Below are 24,656 nucleotides of genomic sequence, written 5' to 3' on the forward strand. Positions count from 1 at the left end.
TCACCACCACCACCACTTCCACCGACACATCCTCTCAGGAGTGATGGGTTCTAAGTTGACCAGACAGAGAAGTCTCGATTTTGAAAGCAAATTGTCCAAGAGAAGACGGCAGAGAAATGACATCCCCGGAGAGAGCGAGAGAAGGGGCGGCGGAGACTTCTTGTTTACCTCCTTGATGCTCAAGTCCGACAAGCTCCCAGGGATGCTGCGGAAAACCAACCACAGCCCATATGTCAGGCGTGTGGCTTGGATCCGGGAAATCCAGAGGCTTCTCCGGGAGCAGAAGACGGAGCAAGCAGCTGAAGTGCTCAAAATGCTGAGAAAGGTAAGGAGTCGACATAATTTTTTCTTTATTGTTTTTGTACAAACTAAAACTTTGTTATTGAAGAAAGAAACGTTACTTAATTGACTTTGGAAGCGGGGTTAGTATATAAACATGAGCAAAAAGTTTTCTTACTTTCCTGAGTTTTATTTTCCATCTGCAAATCACACACAGACTTTATATTTACTGAGAAACTACAGCAGTAGTGTGTTTGTGTTAGTCTGGGGTTAGGGTCATGCAGCCCTTGTGGCCATTATTACATTAAATCTGGCATGTGCACACCATCCATTGGATGATCTAGTAAAAGCCCAGTGATAGATAGAATGATCCCACTCCTGTAACAGACACATGCATCTGCAGGTGTCAGGGTGTTAATTATTTTTCAAAAGTTAAAATCTTTTAATCATTTACTTTTTGCAGCTTTTCACAAACATCTTGAGTGTCAGACCTAAAGGACGTGCCAAAGACTCTGGACTCTGTTGCCTTCTTTTAACATTCCTGAGGAAATAGTAGCACTTATGATGCCTCATTTGGTGAAGACGCTGCTCCAAATCAGCCCACCTGTTTTGTCTGAAGGGAAGCCATGGAGCTCATGGAGCCAGCAAGTCCCTGTTCTGAATATTCAACAAGCTCCAAAAAATGCAGAACACTGAGTGTATTTTATTCTAACCCTATTTTATCCTATAGACTTGTGTTAATGAGGCTTTTTCAAGGTCAAGGCTGCAGGGTTAAAAGAAAATGTTTAGTAAATCATCTAAATGAATGGCAATCTATGTGTGCTCCCTTTTTCTGCCCTTGTTTACCACTTCCCGAGGAAAGAGGGTTTGAAATATACATAAGAGGGAACATAAAGCATAAAAATCAACATATGTATTGTTAAATAGCTCAAATATGTCCCTGTAGCACAGCATTGTGTAAATATTTCTTTGTTGCAGCTTCATAGCTCCAAGCTATAGCTAAGGTAAGGTTTTCCTGTCTTATCTGTTACACATTCCTGTGTAACACCATCCCCAGTTTAATCCTCACTTTCTGATGATTTATCCCAACTAAAGAGAGGGGGGAAAAAGAAACAGTTTTCAGAGCTCAGCTTGAGCTTTCCACTGCCTTCTGGTAGCTGTGGCACTGATCAAAGGAGAACAGTTCTGAAGTTCAGACAAAAGCAGTTCTGATCAAGAGGGCCCCCCTGTCATGAAAACTCCCTGCCCATCTGTACGGTGCCATAGAATAAATTATACAGATGTGTGCAGATTAAAGCAGGAAACAATGCTGATAGGAAGACACGGGTGTCTGAAAAGTCTGAACTGAAGACAGATTTGTAAGTATCTCTGCGCTGAAACCATTAACTGAGGATATAATACTGTAGGTGTGGGATGGATTTTAACTCTTTGTAAAGCTTCATAGTCATATTTATGTGAAGCAGGAGGGATGTGACTCATGCGCAGCTTCCACTAAGACTTTAGTGTGCCTGTCTATATTTATTAAAACAGTCCCGCAGTCAGTCACATCTTATGAGAAAAAGGATTTTAAAGATCAACATGTAGATTTGTCGGTCGTGAGCACGGGCGGCTTTCTCCATAGCTCGGCATTTAAACTGCTCACGAAGCAGGAATACTCTCTCCATCGCTCACCGAGGTGAAGCTGCTACTGTTGTATGTTGTTGGGGCTGAAGCCAAGTGTCTGACTAATAATACTTCAAGAATCAAAAAAAAAAAAAAAACAAGAACTGGCAGTAGATCTCCTGTTGTTGCTCTCCAGCAGCAAAGCAGCTTTTTTCCTCTCAGGGACAGGATGGATTTGGAGATAATCACCTTGAGATGATGGATGCTGGAACATGTTTCTTTCACAAAAAGGAAGTAATTACAAAGAGGAACCAATAACACTGGCCTCCATGCTCTATCTCCATAGCAAATCTGCCTTCTGGGCCATTAAGTTAATTAGTTTGGGATCTTCTAGATATTCATTAGTAAACAAAGAATCAGCAAATAGTCATATCAATTACGCTCTACAGCATGCACACTGAGTAACCAATGTGCAGCAATGGAGAAGACACTAATTAAAGTGTTCTCTGATGTGCATGAAGACCTTTCTGTATGAAGTCTAAGGTTAGTTGTCACAACACATATTTTATTTGTTCATTATATTCAGCTTTAAATGCTTAAACACAAAAAACTTCTTGCTAGATTTTGGTGCCTTCATGATCATATTACATATTCATCCATTAATCTACAGTCATGGTAAGAATGCAATATGATTTGTTATGTCTAAGGTAAAGTTTTAAGAACAAACTATTTTTTTTTTTTTTTTAGTTTTAACAGTAAGTAAAATCCATCTAGCCCCCATAACGGCAACATCACCACTTCAAATCCAGCCATTGTCCATTTTTGCAGGTGCAGCTGCAAAGATTAGGCTTAACTATTTTGATCATCAACTAATAGCTTAAATCACTTTTCAGACAAAAGGAAGAATGATACCACTTTCATGTCTGCACACTGAATAGGCTACAGCCTGCAGCTGGTTAGCTTGGCTAAGCTCAGCATAAAGACACTGTTTGTGAGAGTGGTATGAATCCTCTCATCTAAATCTCAGCAAGAAACCAAATTAGCACATTGGCACTAGGTGCATGTGGCCTGTAGCCACAGCACATATATGAACAGGATGTAAATTCAGTTAAGTGTTCATTTGAAAGCCAAAGAGTGAACACGAAGCCTCATGTTTCAGGTGAATAATATTTCAATAATGTTTAGATTTATTCATGTTTAAAAATTGGATAAAAGTTCTCCTTTATTTTGTCAGTTCAGTAAAGGACATTCAGTCCAAAAAAATTAATAAAAAAAAAAATAAGTAAACAAAACTGGAGTTTGAAGGTTCATCACCTGACAGCTGTGACATGTTTCTTCCACTGAAGCAGAAAACTGGGGGACTGGATTTGTCGCACTGTGCAGTATATTTAATTGGATTCTAATGAACTGCAAGTGTGGGATGATGTTCTGCAGTTCGGAGCTCAACGCTTTTATTCAGACTTTTTGTGATGAGGCAGACATCAGATTAGATATGCAGCTTTCACAAGCACATTTGTAGAGGGATCTGAAGTCATACAGGCATGTATACAGGCATCTTGTTTGTGACAAGAAGGAAAGCATTTCATGCTTTTATGATTAGGAATCAGTCAAATTAATCCGTGGGATCAGATCTCTGTGTGTATTTTAGTTTCAGCTGTAAATCCCCCCAACAAAGCTGCACAAAAACAGTCATATCTGATGCTGCAGCTGCACTACATGGTAAATGTACATCATCATCATAAAAATAATCTTCAGTTTCCTCTGTGCTGCCATTTCTGGACACATGTGGTACCCACGGTCTGAATTAAATCAGGTTTACTGAAGGGAGAGCTGGTCTGGAGGATAGCCCAGCGTCAGGGAATCCCACAGAGCTCCGCTGTGATAAATCAACTCAAAAGCTGGAGGAGGAGAAAATGCTGATGGGAGTTTTCCTCTTTGCTTCCACTGTGCCCCAAAGTATTCAGGCTGTCAGAGCATATAGAGCATGTTTTACACAGCTTCAGCCTCCAGCCTGCTCTTTGAAAAGCATTTCGGTTCCCTTATAGCTAACAGTGTTTACTCTTCAGCTTGTACAGTGTTTACATGACATAAAAAATAGTAATCTCTATAAACAAGGAGACGATGGACCACTGAAACATGTTTTTTTCTTTTGTTCTTTTCACACAGCGGCAGCGGTTAAGTCAATGATATAACAATATGCATAAGCAGAGGAAATCATCTTTTACCAGTTGTTATGGATTAGGGGAAAAATAATTCATTTGACTTTCTTTCCTGTTTTTCCAAACCTTTCATCTTCTTAACATTTTGTTTCATCTGCTCAGTTTCATGTGTTCCCTGCTGTTTGTTATTGCCTTTTTAATCTACTGTGCGTGTGTGTTGGTATCTTCCCTGAAAAGGCGGTGGATGCCGCATGCCGGTGGAGCCATTTGATGTGTCTGAAAACGTTATGTCTCAAACACAGGCTGTTAATGGCACGTCAGTGCTTGAAGCATAACCTGAAGATGCGGCTTCAATATATTTACATTGTCACCGCAAATAGAAACAGCCTGAATATATATCATCAACCCCTGGGGATGTGTCCTGGTTCCTGGTTTTATTAAACTGTTCTGCGCATCACACAGTCTTTTACTTATGAATTCTGAAGATTGAAGGTAGAAAGAGGAAGTGCATTTAACTGGAATCAAAAAAATATGTATTTTCCTCAGATGGTTCAGAGTTGTGTTTTGTGAAAATGATAGAAAGTCCCGTGGGCAATGCTACAAATGAAACCTGCAAATGAGATAAGAGGAACCGGAATGATTCTGTTCACTAGAGAGTATAACTGTAATATTTGAAAAAAAAAAAAAAAAAAAAAAAAACACAGCTTTTATCTTTACTTACTTAAACTTTACCCCCAGTGCTCCTCACGTGCACACACACACACATACATATGCACAGACACTTAACCACCCCACACCCTTAATCAACTTGGTGTTAATACACAACCCCAATGGCAAAACCTTATCAGCTCGCAGCCTGATAAGAGGTCAAGATGAAAGGGGATAATGAAGAAAGCTTAAAAACATTGGCAATCTATTTCCATCAAACTATCCGTGAAATATCAGTCGAATATTGAATTAAGCTTGGCTCAGACATGGCTGTTCTCATTAAATGAATTTCTGAATTTGTACAGTGCATGTTAGATGTAGAAAGCGTTAACCACATCCCTTTCCACTCTGTTCTCTTCTCTTCCCTCAGGACTTGGGCCTCCAGGGGACATCACTCAATGACATTTTGTACAAGAACGCCGCTTTTCTCAACCTGGTGGACCCTATTTCTCACGAGCTGCTGCTCAGTCTGGCTCGAGACCTGCAGTGTCCAAAGAGGGTAGGAATCATAAAAAACCATCTCCAATGCTCAAAACATATCATGCCTTCACATTGATTAACAATCAGTCAATCAACAATCAAACAGAAGAGAGGCCAGCTGGAACATGTCCACATTTATTCGCCATGCCTAAGTGCATGTGTCATGTTTGTTGTCATGCTATTGTGACAACAACGAACTGTCAGTTTGTTTTCTACAAACACAACCACAGAAGCTAGGGAGCGTGGAAAATGATATTGTGATCATTGTGCATGTCTTGATGTATTTAAATATGTTCAGCATTCAGGCACATTGGGTTAGGCACTACTGCTGTTGTCAGGAACACAAGGGAGAGGACCCACATGCAGACACCACCAGGCACGCTTGAAAATGATCATATTACTTTTAACAACAAAAAAGTCACTGATTACAAACCAGCAACCAGGTAAAAACACAGACGGCAACAGGTACAAAACTCAGGCAAAATGAATAAAACCAGGCAAGACCAGGTACAAACTTGGGCTTAACTATAACAGGGACAGACAAGCAGTAACACAGACTCAGGCAAGACAGGAACTGACCGAGAGACAGAGGAGAGACACAACTTAAATACACTGGGGTAAACTGGCAACAGGTGATACACATTAGGGCGGGGCAGACAATCAACAAAGGCGGGAAACTAAAACTCAAGAAACCAAAACTAGAGTCCAAAGAGGTCCAAAAGCAGTCCATAAAGTGTTCAACAAAATCCAACAATGTCCGAAAACAGTTCAAAACTGCCCCCCGAGGAACTGATCATAACACACTGACTTTTATTATGAAGGGTGTCTGCATGCTATTCACAGATTTAACATAATTAAGTGAGTAAGTGTATGGATCATGTTTTACCAAGGGAAATGTGTTTGGCTCAGCACACAACATTTAAGTCAAAATAATCTTTGATTTGAGTGTAAGTACTTAAGTTTGAACACTTTTTTTGCCACAGTTTACACTGCATTCTGTTAAGTCTTCATGTGGAAGAATCTGAAGGTCAAAATGAGAACCACTCCTGATTCCCAGCTAAAAAGAGTGACACCTGCATGGTGTATGGTGGGGTAGAGAGGTCAGGGATGAATGGTAAGGCCATAGGGAGGCACTGGGTCAGGGTTTGACTCTGCAGTGTTACTGCGTGGTCTGGCTTCCCTGCTGCTCCTTTGCTCTTTCAGCACTCAGTGGCAAATGGACAGCAGCTGTGCTCCAGCACCTGCAGGTGTGTGAGATCATCTGTTTTGGTTTGCTTCCTACTGGCAAGTGTGGGCAGGTGCCCAGTGGTCATCATGCTGAGGTTAACAGATGCTTGGTGGCCATGGTCAGTGGCACTGAGGCCCTAACAGTGAGAGCACTTTGAGGACAGTGACTGGTGGCTAGTGGGATCAAACCTATTTCAGATTTTCTTTGTCATATAATTATATAAACAGTTACATCAAAAAGACAATTTCCATTTGTGCCATGCCTCATGAAGTTGCAATTTGCCACATGGAGAGGACAACAGTTCTGTCCATGTTTCAGGGTTTTATATATTGTATACATTGGTGCTGCTCATGAAAATTTCCATTATGATAATATGGAACACGAATAAACAAGTTGTACAAATTATGCATATGAATGTCACATTTACACTGTTGATAAAATCAAGGACTGGTCCTTTAAGATATAAATTGTAATTTATCCACACTGAGAGTGAGCTCATCCACTTGTACACAGAATACAAATCAGACATATTAAAATTCAAATTACATTTCAAACTCAGGTATGAGAGTTGAAGACGCTACAGAAGCAGCTCAGAGAAGCTGTAAAACACAGACCCAGGGGCCATTACAGTTATCTAAAGTCTGTGGTTATCTGTTTTAAGAGAAGATGGGTTGCCTTGAGATAAAGTCACCATGGTCTAGTTTTTGCTTACCGAGTTCAGATAATAATCACCTGTAAGAAACTCTAATCTCGTCTCTGTTTGCTTTGGCGAGGAAAGCCCAGGAGCAAGGGAGGGAAAGTGAGGAGCTGGCAGCGATGTTCTCCTGACTGTCTGGCGACCCGTGGCAGGATACTGTGTCAGACGTGACGAGGATGTAGAGAGGCAGCGTGCTGGATTTAAGGCCTGGCAGCTTCTCTGGCCACTATTTTCCACCACATTGAGATTTATTTAGATCATATTTTCAAGGACATTAATGAGGTTTAAAAGATACATCATTCGTGAGTGTTTTGAATTTCACGGTCAACGGTTACGGACAGTTAATTTAATGTATGTTTTGTTTTGAAGAACCCAGGTTTGCAAACCCATGATTCATTTCAAACAATGAGTTAGAATCCTACACATGCAGGGACTTTGTTGATTCTTCCAGACCACAGTTTTCTAATAATACTTTCACATTGTGAATCAGTATGTGCTGTAACATCGTGTTCAGTCATCCAAGTGGCTGAAACATCAGCGCTGAGCGTTTTGTATGTAACGTATGAGGCATGTTTGTTTGTCGCCCAGGAAAAGAAGTGGCAGCGGGAATGGTTAATCGCCTTAAACTAAATTGCCCCCGTCTTTTTTTCCCTCTCGCCACATTGCCTCTTTCTTGTTGTCGTGTTGTACCATTAATTAGATTTAGCCTGCTCAGCGCAACCCATTCCATTTAAAGTCTTTGACGGAGGAGGAAGAGAGAAGGCACAGAGGAGGAGGAGACATGGAGGAAGACAGAGGCAAAAGGGAAGCTAAATTAATGTTTCGATGCAGAAAATGTTTGAAGCAGCTGTTTTCAAAGGACAAGAAAGAAACGCTTTGTTACCAAGTGAAAATCAGTACATCGGTAGTTTGCAGGAATAAAGAAAGGGAGATCAGACGTCCAGCATTTCTATAACTGACTTCTTCTTTGTAGATATTTAACCTTTTGTCATGTAAACTAGATTTGAATGTGCTGTCCATCATCCATCCTTTTTTGTGTGTGTGTGTTTGTGTGTGTGTTTTGCAGGAGACTGACTCCCTCAAGTCCACGAACAAGATCTGCCGCCAGCTGATTTACCACCTGACCCCTCACTCCAAGTGGACGAGACAGAGCGTGCCTAGGAGGAAGTCTCAGGCCTGGTGAGTGTGTCCTCTCTGCTGCGCCATCACTCTTCAGGTCGACAGTAAACGCATCCTCACCATAAGTATCAATGCCGCTCATAATCCTCCATAATAGTAGAACCTCTCTGAAATACTAGTCTGATTTAGAGGAAGTCTGGGATGTGGTAATGTGTTAATTAGGTTTCAGGGCTTTCTTGTGCTTCCTGGAAATCACTCCTGTCTGCAGGATTCCTCAGATTTCTGAACAGAACTGGGGATAATTAACAATAAAATGATATTTAGTCGGATTTTCTGATGTTAATAACTCATGTTTGATTATTTGGTGACATTTTCTTCTCTCTTCTTCTGTACTCTACCTTTGAGGTGGAAAACAACACAATGCCAACCCAACAGAATAATTTGATCCTGATGTTTTTCAGCATATAATTAGTTTTATGCACAAGTGGTTCTAATGCAGTCTGACCCTTTTTATTGTTCTGACCCGAGGTTATTGCTGCTGCAGAGGCAGGGAAGAAATCACATGCAGATATATTACTGTGTTAGTTTGGTGGTACAGTATGAGGAACTGGAGCATTGTTCACGGACAGTGAACACACTATCATGATCAGTCACTGTGGGGGGGGGGGGGGGGGGGGGGGGGGTTATTTGGAACTCTTTCTGGACTGCCTGAATCTTTGTGACTTCTTCTGAACTGGTTTTGAACTGCAGTGAAGTCTTTGTTTGAATCTACAGTCTCAATTTTATTTTGAAGTCCTGCTACTGATACCTGTTCCTGGTTGTGTAGCAACTCCTGCTCTTTATGATGAAAGTCATGTTATTCTGGTGTTGGTTTCTTGAGTTTTGGTTTCAGCACTTCCTGTTTTATTTTGAAGCCCTTCTCCTTATGTGTCTGTTCTCAGTCTAATGCCTGCCTTTGTCTAGTTTCCCGCCTTTGTTGATTGTGTGCTCCGCCCTGATTTGAGTTACCTGTTGTCAGTTAGCCCCAGTGTATTTAAGTCCTGTTGATCCACTGTTTTTGTCAATTTGTCTGTTTGTGCCTGAGTCTGTTCTTGTTGTCAAGCTCTCGTCTTCTGCGTTTTCCCCAAATTTGTTCCACTCTCTGGTTGTACCTGTTACCCTGCCTGCCTTTGTACGTGTCGTCCTATGTTTGCCTACTGGTTTTATGTCCTGTGTGTGAGCCTGGTTTACCCAGGAAGAAGCCCTGAGCTTGTTTTTGAGTTTGTGTTCCAGAGTTTTTCTGGTTTGTGGGCGATTTTTTTTGTTTTCTCCTGAGTTTTTGTTTCCTGGCTACCTGGACTTTATGCCAGTGATTTTTGTTTTCTTAAAATACATTATTATCCATCCTTCCCTCGAGCCCTTGGCTACAGCAGTGCAAAACACACACACAGGCATTTTCTGGTCTAACACCCCACATTGGCAAGACAGTATAATTTGTCTGTGACTTCCAATACCGAAACAAAGCAAGTTGAAAAATAAATCCATATGATTCAGTATGGCTATATGCTTAAGATTTGGTTAGGAAAAAAAACAGTTTGGTTAAGATCAGGGAAGGATTGTGGTTTGGGGTAAAATATAATATTAAGGTTAGGGAACCTTTGTCATAATGGTTTCAATAATAAACACATGGTTAAGGTTAGTTATGGTTATAAAAGCAGCGTTGACTTTCGGTTAGAAACAAAAAATGAATAGTGGCCACCTATGTTTTGGCATCCCTTCCATCCACCCAACCTCTTTGGGTGGATGGGTCTTTGCTTCTGTCATCATTCCTATAGCTGCTGCTGGGTTTTGTCACGTATTGACAACGTATTGTTTTCGAGCATTTGATGAAATGACTGATGCTGTCGTTCTTCTTAGGAGGATCTCAATTCAGCCTTAGTGTTAATAACATTCTGCACGAGTCCCACAAGGACTAGAAATGCATCACTGGTCTCAATCTAATTCATCCACACCTTTGTTTGTTAATTAAAGGTGAAATAAATTGGGCCACACACCTGAGGAAAATCTCACCAAAGGAAAACAACTTATGCCAATACAACTTGATGAATGAAAATAAGTTTTAGAAAATCCTGAGGTGACAGAAAATGATTAAAATGTGGAATTAGTCTGTGATGCATCATGGCTGTGCTTCTCAATTTTCTGCGTTTAATAGATGTATTTTTCTCTTCCTTTGGTGCAGTTTGTTATTTTTTAAATAATAAAGCCCAGACATTATTGTTTCTGACATTATCTCACATCATTACCGTGTCTCCCAAACCGTTTCCAGGAATGATCTGTTGACAAAAAGAAACACATGAGTGAATAGTCTAAGATTTGAACTAGGGCCATCAGAGGTCTGATACTGATCATCCATGCTTTAGTGAAATAAAGAAAGAACAACAGAAAGACACTGATTGCAGCAACAGTGAAAACGCTGTGTAAACAAATAAAAATGCTCTCCAACTCAAATTAATTAACAGGTACATTTGAGGAGACGTTATGAAAGAAAAAAAAACATCTCTAATGATAATCATGAAGCTCCCTCTCCCTTAACAATTAACCCAGATTGAAAGATTTTTTGACAGCTTGAGTTAACTCTCCGCCCAAGTCTCTTGGTTGCAATGTTTCGAAATAACACTCGACAAAACAACAAGGCAGACTCTCCCAGTGTGCTCATTAGCAAGCTCCGTCTTTCTCACAGCCTCCTCTGCAACCATCCAGACAGCAGCCCTTTACTGTGGGACTCATACCAGACTGTTTCTTTTCTCCACGATTATTACCCTCACTAAAACACTCAGAAATGAATGTCTTTGGATCAAATGAAGCATTAGCTTACATGCTTTCAGATGCTTTTCTGTTACTGATCTTTTTTATTCTAACCCAATCCTCCCTCTCTGTTTCTCACCCTTTCTCAGTCTCCTCCTCCCTCACCTTTCTGCTCTCCTTTTTTTTTCTGCTCCTAGCCCCGTGATTTCTCCTATTCTAAAATCCCTTCCTTGCATTGATTTTCTCCCTCTCCTCTTCTCCTCTGGGATTTTTCTCTCCTTCTTTAGAGAGTCCATTTTGTTCAACAGTTGCCACACAGAGCGGTTCTGCAGTTTGAGCTGAGGCTCCGGGGAAACGCTCTGTCAGACGGAGAAAAAAGAAAAGGGAGGGAGGCGGGTCAGAGTCACTGCAAGGTTGCTGATTAGAAGTCGTGTATTTCCCCCCTTTTTTCTGCCTCGCCTCGAATCGATTGAGAATTTGATCTCTTCATATTTAGGAATGAAAAAGCGTTAGCTATCACATAGCCTATATTACATTTTTATATTCTTATTTTCTCCATGAAGTGATATTGAAAAGTCTGTTTGTTGAATCTAGGAATGTGCTGCAGCCTGCTCTCCAGCCATACCTCAAATTGGATTGGTTTCATGAAATATATGCGATTGGTTTCAATTCTTGCAGATAACTCATAAATCATAACTCAAGCTTTATTAATCCAGCCTGCTTTGCTTTTACAACACTGCAAAGCAAGTGTGTCACATTTAATGTATTATCAAGACAGTTTCATTTTTTTCTCGGCTCCATGCGCCAGGTTTCTGAGAAGTACAGAATTGCTGAGTCCCCAAAGGAGTTTTTAATGTTATTGTAATTGGTACTGAATTTCAGATTCATCAAGCTCATTTTTTTTATTACACTACAATTGCCCTTCCAGCACATTTTGATGAGATTAGACTATGATTGCAGATGCTCTTTCATTGCTTGTCTTTACCGCAAGGTAATAATTGATGCTTAGAGCAGCTATTGCAGACTTCAATACATTTAAAGAAATGACTGTGGTGCAAAAGATGACGGATTCTTCTGCTCAGTGTTCAAGCTTCACATGCTAAGAAAACACCCCAGCTATTGAAGGAAATCAGGATTTAAGTGCTAATAATCTGTCGTGCGGTTCGTGCCAGCTGATGATAAGAGTGAAACGAGTCGTGGCTATGACAGCTGTTTGGGCAGGTGTCATCAGCTGTGGGTGAGCAGTGATAGTCTGAGTCCTGGTATTTGACCCAGACCTCACACAGCTGAGGCTAAAGAGACTTGCTGTCCACAGCTCGCACTTGGAAGGCTGTCCATTTGATGATATCACTATCAGTAACAACATTTGGTAACATTCAACATCGGAAAATGTTTGAAAGAACATCATAAATAATGTTGCACATGTCAGATATGGTGAAATAGTACAAATTTTCTCAAAGAAGATTAAATATTTAACGTCATGTTTTCGTGTTTTAATAGGTCAACAATTTCATCATGTTTTGTCTTTATCATCTTCATTGTGCAAAGAACGACAGTAAAACTGTTGCGAAACCAGGAGACTGGGTCAAAGAGGGATCTGTAATTTGTCACTCATCTAGTTTAAAAGGTCCAAAGACTGATGGCTAGTAGCAGCAGTTCTCTACTCTGTTTGCTCCATCTGCTGAACTCCTACTTGATTTCAGTTCACTTCTAGGTTCTGAAGCTCTCTGACCATCTAGAAAGTACTTATCATGAAGCATGACAACAGCTCAAGTGTCCTGATTTATCACCGGACAACACTGTGAAAGAACTACTTTGCAGCTGCAAAGTTGTAGGCCTGGACTCAATAACAAGTTTCAGATGGGTGCCAGTATCTTTTTTATCGCTGAATTTAACACTCATTTTGCTGTTGAAATGTGTATTGGTCAATCTCAGGGAACATTATTTCATTTAGTAAAAGGTTTCTAAGTGAAAGATGGTTGCATTTTTCTTAGTCATTTAAAAAGCATGTTTAAAAACGTTTAAAACTAATTTCCTCAAGCAAGTGTTTATTTTGAAGAAATGGTTGGTTGCATGCTCAAATAATTATTTCTGCCATGGAGGTTGTGGTCTCACTCATGTCTGTTTATTTGTAACACGATTAGGCAAAAAGTACTGCACTGATTTGCATCAAACTTAGTGGAGGGATTGAGCGTTAGCCAGAGAAGAATCTGTTAAATTTTTGGGCAGATCGAGATCATTTAATTTTTTTATTTTTTTTTTTGGCCAATTTTTCCTTAAATGAGAGACCAAAATTGAAAACAAAATAATGTTTTTTGTATAGTTTTTTAGAATTTAGTTACAGGAATGAGCACCTAACCCTAACCCAAACCCTCCTCTACATCAGAATATCCTGTGCTTCTTCCAGTGGGTCTCTGTGGCTGCTCAGATTTCAAATCCCAGATGCTGACAAACAGAATGAGGCCAAAATAACCACTTCCATACTGTACCTACAGGCCATTGCCTGTCCTGCAAACCAGCCTGTGATCTGCATCATGAGTCATCCTGGATATACTAGTACAAATGAATCTCTTTCTTCTTTATCACCAGTGTTTGAATGTCCTTCCCACTTCAACAAGATCACAACCTTCTCCTTGTCTTTGTTTATAGGATAAAAAACTAATTTCCTTTAGTGGCACCTCACCTCATCCTCTGACTTCTGAATCATACCCTGGCAAGTCGTCAAGGCATCTTGACTATAACTATATTTAGTTGAGTGGTAAAAGTTTTTTAGACGTCTGAGTTCTTTTCTGGATGCTTATGACCACATTTTCAAATGGATTTCAGCGACCATATTTCTATCCCTGGTTTCCTCGACAGCTTTTCACCAGCTAATCACTAGAGAAGTGCTCACTGGGATTCTCTCTCCAGTTTCTCCCTGCTCTGCTCAGGCTAATTTGCTCTAATCTTTAAAGAAATCCCTTCTACTTCCCTTCCTCGCTGTTATTTTGAGCCTTTCTCCCTTACATGATCCTTCCAGGGCCACAGCAATATTATCCTGCTGCCCACTCATTCAAGTTCATGTCCACACTGATGTAATTTAAAATCTATCTGAAAATTTAGTTTTATTTCTTTTGGGGTTTTTTTTCCTCTTCCATCCACATTATGCTGGTCTATTCAGCCTAATCTAATCTATCAGATGGATTGCCATAAAAGCTTTTACAGACATTCATGATTTCCAGAGAATGAATCCTGCTGACTTTGGTGATCCCCTGAGTTCACTTCTAAAGCCAACAATAAGTTCACATCTGTGGTTCAGAACAAAATTCATATATATATATATATATATATATATATATATATATATATATATATATATATATATATATATGGAATGGAATTGAATTTGTGATAATTAGAAAGTGTCAGCATGCTAATGCACTAAAGTAACATAGTTAACATAGCAAACATTATACCGGCTTAATAACTCACAGAGCTGCTAGCATGACTATGGTCTTGTCTAACTTTTATTCAACCAGGAAGTTTGGATGCATATGAAGACTTTGACTGACTTAGTGTTATTTTTTTATATTAGAGTTGGGTTACTGGATCAAAACAGGCCTATGTGTTGGGTGTTATTATCATTGATGCCCCAGTGATAATAATAAGAATAATAAGCCTACATAAGCTGATATACAGAATTTCTGAAGCCAAGTCACCCCCCTGAAGTGAGTGCTGGAAGCCCGAACAGACTCTGACTCAGCATGACTGACCTCTGTCTAACCTACAACAACTCCGAAGGCGAGGGCACAAAAAAAAAAAAACACTGGGAAAGAATATGTGGAAAAACATGAATTTATGTTTTTCAGCAGCACAATCACAGATCAGTCAGATATGTTTGAAAGGGTTTGCTTCCTTTGGTCATGTTTCTATTCAGACATAGAGTATTCCACTTGACTGCATGGTGCACTCAGTCTGCTCAATCTGCTTTCTGTTTGACCTCCACTTTTAATAGAGACTTAAAGATCCAGCCACCATCCTCGTCCATGAATAATTGAGGGCTTCCTGCGGTACTACTGAGATCCTGGAGGATGAAGGGGAGGAGGAAGAGACGCTCAGTATCCATCGCTCCAATCTTCAGGGCCGTAAAGAAATAATTAGAATGATTAAATCTGTTGATCGGTAAACACGAGGTTGAAGGTGTTTTTGATTTAACAGAAATTTTAAAACTTCAGGCACGTTGCTTTAAATAACAGCATTTCAAGACTTCCTTGGTTTTCATCCAGGGATTTAACCCCTCTTAACCTCTCACTGATTGGATTTTAACTGTAAATCTGAGATAAGGCTGCAGCTGCTTTAGAATAACAGAAACAAGGATTGTTGTGCTTCTGATGATCTGTGGGTCTCGATCCTTTTAACACTGATATAGATCACTCCCCACGATCAAGCCTCTGAGTCTGTGTTCAGAGCCCTGCATTTTAATGCTGGTTTCATAACTGTGCCTTGACATAGTATAGCAGACACAGGCGCACTCCTCCATGATATACAGTTATGTAATGCAAACTGTTTTCTATGTGTTCTGTCGCAGTATTCTTTTCTCCTAAGCATCCAGTTTGTCGCATCAAATCAAATCACGGGTGAATTTATAGCTCACCCGTGGAGTACATTTTGTATTTTAAAGGCTGCACGGTTGCATTATGGTACATTCTGTACCAAGCAGTTTTATAATCATTTGCACAACAGCACAAATATGCTTTTATCATTGGTCGGAAGTCACATATTATTAGGAGTAATCCGTGTCACATCCATGTTGGGCTGTCTGTGTTATTTTTGGTGTAAGCTGACAGTGGCAGAGCGGTAATGAAAGAGAGATTTACAAAAGAAATGAGAACGTTTTCTTTCTTTCCTCGTTCTCTTTGCTGTACATGTCATGTGTTCATCGCTTTCCCCCGCATTTTAGTGTAGGTTGTGTCTTGCATTGAGGAAAAATGTCACTCCAGTTTGGCATGTTTCCCACATTCATGTGCACAGAGCCCATGAGAGTTGTATGAAGGAGTAGCTGATAGCTGCTGCACTCAACAGAACCCCTCTTTTCTGTCTTACATGCTAATTAAAACTGCACCTTCACATCTGTACAAAAGACTGGTGGGAATTAATGGTACTACATCTTCAAGGATTTGACTTAGCTGTCTAGAAGTTGAAGTATTTTGGGGATTTGCCCCGTTTTTAATGATTTGTGTCTTTTTAAGATAGATTTCCTTTTTAAGGGCACATGTGCTGTTCCTATCACTGCCGCCCCCCCCCCCCCCCCCCCCCCCCAAAACTTTGAATTCAAAGTTTCCGAGAACAGAGTGACTGATCTGAGATGTCAAAACACTGCACAGCCCCGAGCTGCTCCATTGACGACGTACAATGGCAGAAGCCTTAATCGCCCCATCCACTAAATGTTTCACTGAAATTTAATCCAAATCCAAATGAGCTTTGAGGCTATTTTTTCCTTCCCAGAAAATATGCCATTATCCCCATGAAACTGGAGGACACTGGGTAGTATATGCAGTCACCACTTTCATGTTTCCCAGTACATTTTCTGCAGAACCGTAATATTAGTGTGACAGTCACAGTGTTGAGAATATTTAGCTACATTTTTTTCTGAGTGACTGTAAAGGATTCTCATTAACACAGGCCAAACTGTCCTAAGGCATGAGAGTCATGTATTTGATGCTGAAGCTGAGCCGAGTTTAACAAACTGGTTCAGGAAATGTTCAGCACTGTAGCCCACGGTTACGGGCCTGAAGGCACATAGATAAAACACAAGAACAGAAACAGAAGAGCCTCGTTTTTCAAGCATGAGTTTGTACATTAGACCCCTCGTAGGATCTCCCACGGTTGAGCCAGACTACTGCGCATGTATTATACAGATGCCTGGAGGCAAAACAGCTCAGATCGATCCGAGGAATAAACAAGTCAAGACCAAAGCGTTGATGAAGCAGACATTGATCTGACTGATCCCACGGGTCGGTGGAACGGCGTCCACATCCAATGTTTCTCAAGTGCTTTTATTTCATTCTCCTCAAATGAGTCAAGCGTCTCTCTGCATGCTCAGCAGGAAATAAATTTGAATTTCTATTACAGAGTTTCTCCTCTCAGCTGAGATACTATATATTATCTCTGATCTGCTCAGTGATGCACTGAAGTTGGTCGGATCTTTGCAGTTTTTAACAAACGGGCCGCAGAGTTTGCAACTAGACCAGCAAGGAAAATATACTTCCTGAAATTATTTCTACAAAATATTAAGAGATAAATATGTTCTCACCCATCTCACCCTTCTGAATTCTGTCCACAGCTTGTCTTCTTAGACAGGAGTATAAAATCATCAGCCCCACAGATCCAGTGAAGTCTCTGTGATCGTACAGCAGTGCTGAAAAAGACTGTGTGCTCTGGAAAGAAAAAGTCAAACACTTAAATATATTTGTTTTACCAAGCCAGACAGTGTTTTAACACTCACTGCCAGTTGTTATATTAAATTCCACAGTGAATGAATATGAGGGAAAAAAAATAACCTTTAACACTCTTCCCCCTGTCTCTTGATGTATTACTGATTCATGAGATTAAATGAAGGGGAACATGTATTCTGTGTGGGTGGGCAGATTACAAGTTTCTCCTGCCATTTGCTTTTAACTCTCACCCTAGTGGCAGAATATTGAAGGTTTATAAGACTCTCCTTGTAAAAATGTCACTGTATTTTAATCCAGGAGAAAGTCCTCATAGGCTCAGGCCTCACAGCCCTTTTTAAAATGTTCTCCTTTCTAGCTCGCTGTCTCTTTCTGGCTCAGCTTGGAGGGAGTGTTCGGTTGCATTCGAGCGGAAATTGATTAGCAGAATGGTAAAGTAGGGAAGCTGCAGACCAGCGCCGATAATGAGCACTTAACTTTTGTAACGTCGGGAGAGACAACTAGACTGAGTGGAAACTAGCCTGGCAATGAGCAGCTCTGGAACGTGGGTTAGAAAATAAGTGTGAATGCAGAAATCAATGGATTTGCCATGACTTTTAATGTAGAAGCTTGTCTTGTCTGGGGATGTCTAGCACAACAGAATAAAGCAGGAACAATACAATATTATATGTGGTAAATAGAAGTACAAACAACCAAAGTGTAAATATTACTATATTGTATTTGAACATGTTAAAAACATATTTCTGTTGCATAAAAAGACATTGCTGGAGCAGATGTGCTGTGTGTGCAGTTGTTACACTTGTCACAGAGCAGCTGAGCCTGTCTTGAGTAAAATTGCACTGCAGTTTAAAAACAGACTGAATCACTGATGCCTCAGCAGCATTTCTCTCAAAATTCAGTCTCTAAAATGTTCTGTTAAAAGACACATCCTCTGGTTTTGTTCTGACCTTTTCTGTAAGCGCGATCTTTTTGCCTGCGCTACATTTCAACATCACAAACCCCAGATGTTTTATTTCCTACCTCTAGGGGTTTGCATAACTATAGAACAGCAAGGACCCTTGTTCAGTGCGTAGAAGTTAACAACATCCCCGAGGAAAGACAGGCTATGAAAAGCAATTAGACAGTCTGCCTGAACCCACATTTAAGCAGCCAATAGTTTGACACATGAGAGTCAGCTCTTATTAGATTCCTGCACTGTTGTATCAGTTGCTCCTGAGGATGTCAATAGATGGATTTGCCTCAGTTGTTTGCTTTTAAATGAGTCCCAGTACAGAGGACACTCTTGTTTCGCATCATGTTTATGCGGGTTGACTATCCTTTTGAAGTTGTTTGTGTCTGAGCTGGTCCAAGAGGATATGCACCACTGCCTACGAGCATGGCAGCGACATCAGAGGGAGCGAGATGAGACATTTTGTTGTTTATGTTGTTATCATTTCATGGTGATCGACTGTAGCTCACACTGTGGCTTTAGAAATGCTAGCTGTGCCCTTGAGCCTGCGGTCAGCCAAACAGCCTGTGGGTGGAACTGCGCCCACAGAGCCAGGAGGCAGCGGATTTGGAAGGAAGTCTGAAGTCATCTTTACTCTGTCTCATTAAAAGCACATTAGAGCCCACCCTCCCCGTTCACCACCCACTCAGCTACAGGAACGACCATGCCTGACTTTCTCTCATGGAACAGCTCTTCCTACACAAACATAAGCACACAGGTGAGAGTGCAGGGCTCCAGCAGAAGCAGGAAAACCCTCCTATGAATAAGTCCAAGTGAACAAAAGTCGATGCTCATAATCAGTTTCATTACAGTAAAGTGCGTAAGCTGCACAGCGGTGCAGTAAACCCTCTGGAGTCACAGGAGTGGTTGAGTGTGCCAAGAAGCTGCAGGTGCAGTCAGACTTTCCCAGCATTTTAAGAAACTACAGTTAATGATTCAAAGTCTAAACCTGTGGTTCCCAGACTTTTTGGTTTGTTACCCCTCAAGATAAAGCTATTAACACCAATTGTCAGATTAGTTTTCATATTTTTCTTCATATTTTAATGTGTACAGAATTATTGGAGCCTTAGGTGGCCATATGAGAATTTTAATATCATAATCTTTGAAGTAAGCCATTCAAAAAGGAAAAGTAGAGAGCAGAGTGAATACAGGTGCTTCAGCAGATCAAATTCAGAACGACTGAGACAGACTGCAATGAAGAGAAAAAAGAAAGTTGGCCAAGAAATAGAAAGAACGAGAAAGTGAGAGGCAGTGAGCAAGAGTGAGGATATGAAGGAGGGAGAGATGAATTATAGCCTACTCCTGGAATCAATAATCTTGCGAATCACAGCCCCGGTGTGCTACAGATCTTTTTCTTTCCCTTAACCGAGCAGAGAGGGTGACTGATGTAAAGAGCACAGCCTGCCGATTTGTGAGGCTCCCAGACAGACCAGGGAGCAGAGGGAGGTGCGGGGATAATCCTCACCGTGCCTGAGTAAATACAGAAACGAGCAAATGCAAACAGGACCAAGACAAAGAAACAATGAACCTTAGGCCAATTAAACACAACATTTTTCTCTTGTCTGCTTTTTTAAACAATGTCTCCCACACTTCCACCTCATTGTCATTTGTTTGGCAGTTGTCTAGGCAATGACTTCTTCCAAGTCAAAGAACAAAGGGGTCTAATGCAGTGCAGTAGCCTCTGTATTAACACTTAAGTGCTACCATGATATGCATCAGCTGCCTTGTAGCTCCTGTACTTGACCACATTCTGGTATAGAGAGAACATTTTGTTTCATGCTTTCCAGTGATTTCAGAGGCAGTGAGGGACACAGTGATCCACAGAGTGATCGTGTCAAGACTAGGGCAAGGACTTGGACCCAACTGCATGACCCCACAGATTAAATCAAAAATAATAGTTTTTATTCTTATTTTTATTCTGGCAAAATAAAGATCACCCATAAAGGGAAAAGGGGCACAAAAACAAAAATACAAAATGCAAACGCAAAATCACTCTTAGCGAGGAGAAACAAGGAGCTAAAACCAAACAAGAAACAAAGAAATAAATACACAACCTGACGGGGGATACAATGACAAGAGGCAAGACGAGAAACAAAAGACAAAGAGAAAGACATGAGCCGAGGGTAAGAGACAAAAACAAACTGACAAGAACACAGGGACGACAAGACTTAAATACACAAGGCAACGGGCAACAGGTGAAACCAATTAGGGCGGGGCAGACAATCACAAAGGCGGGAAACAAGACAAAGACAGGAAGTAGATCAAGACAAGATACACAAGGGCAATGATTTCAAAATAAAACAGGACTCTGAAAATGTACATGAAAAAGTTCTAAACATAAAAAGGGTTCAGCCCCTTAGGGGCTAGTCATGACAGATAGCTAGTAGTACTTCTTCTTAAGATGGATTCACCTCACACCTGTTGTCTGAAGTCATTTGGACTGAAAAAGATGATCATTTGCTTTTATCACTCTTCTTTCTCGCCCAGTTTTTTTTCCTTCTACAAAGTGTTGATCCATCCATCATCTACCCATTTATCCTCCTGTCTGTACGACACAATATTTCCAAAGACATTTATCAAATTCTGGCAAAACTTAAAGGAAAAGTTTGGAAATTCACGTGACTCAAAGGAGTCACTACAACCTTTCACTGTCTATTGCATTGTCTTTACTGTACTCCAGTGGTTTATTCACCTGTCATTCACAATACTTCACACACAAGTGATTTTTAAAAATCCAAAGACAAGGAAGCATCTCTCTTCCTGAATCCCTGTTTTCAAAGTGACACTCGTCCCAGGGGGGCAGCTACAACCCCAGCTCAAAACAAGGTGACACTTTTGTTTCTAATTGGCCCAGACAGGAGGGAAACATGTTTACTTTTGCCTTGTTCACTCTGATTTCCAATCATTTATTTATTTATTGTCTTTAATGGTTGTTTTGTACTCAGAGACTTGGCTCTGCTGGCTCTGAGATGGCTTTATGGGAAGGGAGTGACACCCGAAACTGAAAACAGCCGGTGCCTTTCAGTGGATGAAATTCAGCCCAGGAGACAGAATTTGTTACTTGAGGGGACTCAGACCAAGACACGTTTAAATGCAAATTCTCTGCTTTACATTATTGATTGCTACACTCTACTGTTGGGTGCTGTTTCTTTTTTGCATACTTTGCAGTTTCCCCTGTACTTGTGGGATAGTGTGGTACCCCATTACACAGCCTAATACATCAAGAACCTCACTATCATTATGTAAAGATCGTTTGTCTTTGCACACTTTTGGAAAACTGACTGCTAATGCTGAAGAAGTAGCACACTTTAATGCTGAAAACAGATGGCCTTTGTGTGCCTCAGAGATCCAATTTGTAAATTTAAATGAATTTTGTTTTGTCTCCTCTGTCACAGTCTGAAGACCACCCTGAAGAAGAAACTGTCAGGTGACGTGGTCAACCTGTCGGGCATCCCACTGTCTGGTCGAGACGTCCACCGCGTAGCCTTCTACCTCCAGAGCAGCAGTGACGCGGTGTCGGCTGTGGACCTGAGCTTCACCGCGCTGCAGGATGATAGCTTACGGCTGCTGCTTCCTTACCTCAGCTGCCTGCCGAAACTCACCATACTAGCTATCAATGGCAACCGTCTTACAGTGGCCATCTTGAAAGACCTGACAGACATAATAAAAGATCCCAAAAAGTTCCCCAGCCTGGCCTGGATCGACCTGGGCAACAATGTCGACATCTTCACCGTACCGCAGCCGCTGCTCGTGGCCCTGCGGCGACGCTTTGGCTTACAGAGCAGCCTCCCCACCATTTATGAGTACAGTGAGGCGCAGGCATTCAGCCGCTACAACCCAAACATGGAGACATCTGTGGAGGAGCCCAGTCTGTACGATGAGGTAGATGTAGAGGAAGATGATAGAGAGGAGGAGGAGGAGGACAGGCTGGAGCTTCAAGCCTGGGGCTTTGGAGAAGAAAACACGTCAAAAAATGTGCCGCTGCATTTCTGTGGGAGGTGATCGCCTAGAGCTGCTTTCTTTTAGACTGGCAGCCCCTTATATCCCCCTGTATCACCTCGCCCTCAGTCTAGCCTCCTGTGTTATAGCGGGTGTCATTGTGGCAGGAGATGCTTACATTGACCCACATGTTTCTGAAAATAACTTTAAAATAAGCAACTGTGTAGTGTTTCCCTCTGGATGCTCTGACTGCTGAAACCCAGCAATGTGATGTGGACCGCTCTGTGTTTGCACTGACAGTAAGAATATATTTATACGGATTGATTTGACCTTCATTTATCCAGGAGAAGTTGAACCGAACTGATTGGGCTTGCTGTTTCCCAGTGCTTTATGTTCCTAGAGTTTTGTGCTCTCATACCTTGAAGCTTCCCATTATCTGTCACTGTCCACTGGAGCAGCTGGGGTTTAAGTGCCTTGCATAAGGGCACCTCAGCAGTAGCTCTTGAGGGTAGGGGAGCATTGCTAATTCATATTCCCCCAAGCACATTTTTTCTATCTGGTCCAGCCTCTGTAACAACTTTGCCCCTGCTGCCCCATTTCCGTGAGAGGTCTGAATAAAATAACTTACTTGACAAATCGATCAGTTTAATTTCAGCTGATGTTTTTTGCTATGATATAAATATATTTTTAGTCAGAAATCAGCAGTGCTGTTAGATTATGTTCCAGTTCTTCCTGTTGGGACACAGCATTTATTCAGGAATAGTTTTTAAAACTGGTGACTTACAGTAAGTAAACAAAACATACTCAATCCATTTTAATTCGAATTCAAAGCGTCGATGCTTCAGTACATGTTGATTTACTGATGCTGCAGCTGGTATTGAGAAAAGCCTCAGCCTGATAACACACATGCAGGCATGCAGACGGCACGCACAGCGTTCGGGGCGTGAGCTGCTGATGAACTGATTACTGCCTCCATCAGGTCTCGTTAGGCCCCTTCAGTCACAGATGGCGAGCAGGAGATCTATTTTTTTCCCAGCAAATAGGACTAGCCCCAGATAATTTCGTCCACTGGTGGTTCATGAATGATTCTATTTATGAATCAGACCATGAGCAATGAGAAAGGTGCCCACTCTGATTTTAAAGGCATACGCAGCAATGACGAAGAAACAATTGCAATATATCAGTTTAATAATTCATCTTCTCCTCTGTGGTGCTATAGTCTGCACATAAAACTGTTTTTGTGGCATGAATAAACAGCAGCAGTTTCTTTTTGACTAGTCTGTTTTTTAGATGTGCAGTTGTCATCTTTTTGGGTTTTTTTTTTTTTTTTTTTAAATGGGCATGACTGTTTACTGTAATGCAACATCAAACCCCACAGACAGAGCATGTTTATATGTACAGTAATACCCCACAAAATTTCTGATTTTTTTCTCCACAAAATTCCACACTTTATCCCGCCTACAGATATGAATGCGGTTTGTTCTCTTTCCATGCTATTATTCAGGAAAATCAGTTTATTTGTGTTTACAGGGGAACAGGACGCTTGGTATGCATGTATGTATGTGTGTGTGTGTGCGTGTGTGTCTATGAGAGAGCATAATTAGAGTGTGCGCCTGTGTGCATGAATGTGTTCTGGACAGAGTAAATTACTACCTTTGATCGTAGAAATGAAATGTTTACTCATTTGCACTTTAAGGACGACTCAGTCCCTGAATACACAAGCTTTGTTTTTATGGGTTGTTGCTGACATAAAAACATATTGAGACACTCACATCCTCAATTTTTTAAATCTTTTATCTTTGATCACTTTTCAATTTGAGAGATAAATCATCAGCCTTCATGCAGATTTGTAATTTTATTTGATTTCGTCTTCATGGCTCATGAAATCATGGCTCGCTTTTAAAGTAAAAGTGATGTTTGCCTGCTGTTGCTTATATATAATAAATGATTTGAATAACGTTTGGTTTTTGTGGACTTTTCTTCTTACGCTGATGGTGGATAATAGCACAAATGCCAGAAAGAAAATAGCAGTAGGCAGCAGGTAGAGATGATTTTACTGGTCAGAAATTTCCATCATTTATTTTGACTGCTCCAGTTTTATCCTGAAATGTCTTGATTGAGCTTTTGATAATGCAAATAGCTGCATAAATTAATATTTTTGTGTTTTCTGTGAGCACAACACTGCTATATTATGTCCTTTAAAGTTGCTTATTTACACATCCAACAGATATGGAGCAACATC

At 40.8% G+C, this 24,656-nt stretch overlaps 1 protein-coding gene across 1 annotated transcript; it reads left to right on the forward strand.

The window, feature by feature from the left end:
- On the forward strand, nt 1-24,291 carry lrrc75bb (leucine rich repeat containing 75Bb). The gene is made up of 4 exons (XM_041059155.1): nt 1-325; nt 5,119-5,247; nt 8,220-8,332; nt 21,871-24,291. The coding sequence occupies exons 1-4, from the start codon at nt 44-46 to the stop codon at nt 22,475-22,477; spliced, it is 1,131 nt and encodes a 376-aa protein (XP_040915089.1). The 5' UTR covers nt 1-43; the 3' UTR covers nt 22,478-24,291.
- Nucleotides 24,292-24,656: the final 365 nt, after the last annotated feature.

Source organism: Toxotes jaculatrix, chromosome 16 (genome assembly GCF_017976425.1).
Source record: "Toxotes jaculatrix isolate fToxJac2 chromosome 16, fToxJac2.pri, whole genome shotgun sequence".
NCBI classification, from domain to species: domain Eukaryota; kingdom Metazoa; phylum Chordata; class Actinopteri; family Toxotidae; genus Toxotes; species Toxotes jaculatrix.

Coding starts and splice junctions, on each gene's coding strand:
- lrrc75bb (XM_041059155.1), top strand. CDS start 44: ATGGGTTCTAAGTTGACCAGACAGAGAAGTCTCGATTTTGAAAGCAAA. Junction 5,248..8,219: donor ACCTGCAGTGTCCAAAGAGG/GTAGGAATCATA, acceptor TGTGTTTTGCAG/GAGACTGACTCCCTCAAGTC. Junction 8,333..21,870: donor AGGAGGAAGTCTCAGGCCTG/GTGAGTGTGTCC, acceptor CCTCTGTCACAG/TCTGAAGACCACCCTGAAGA.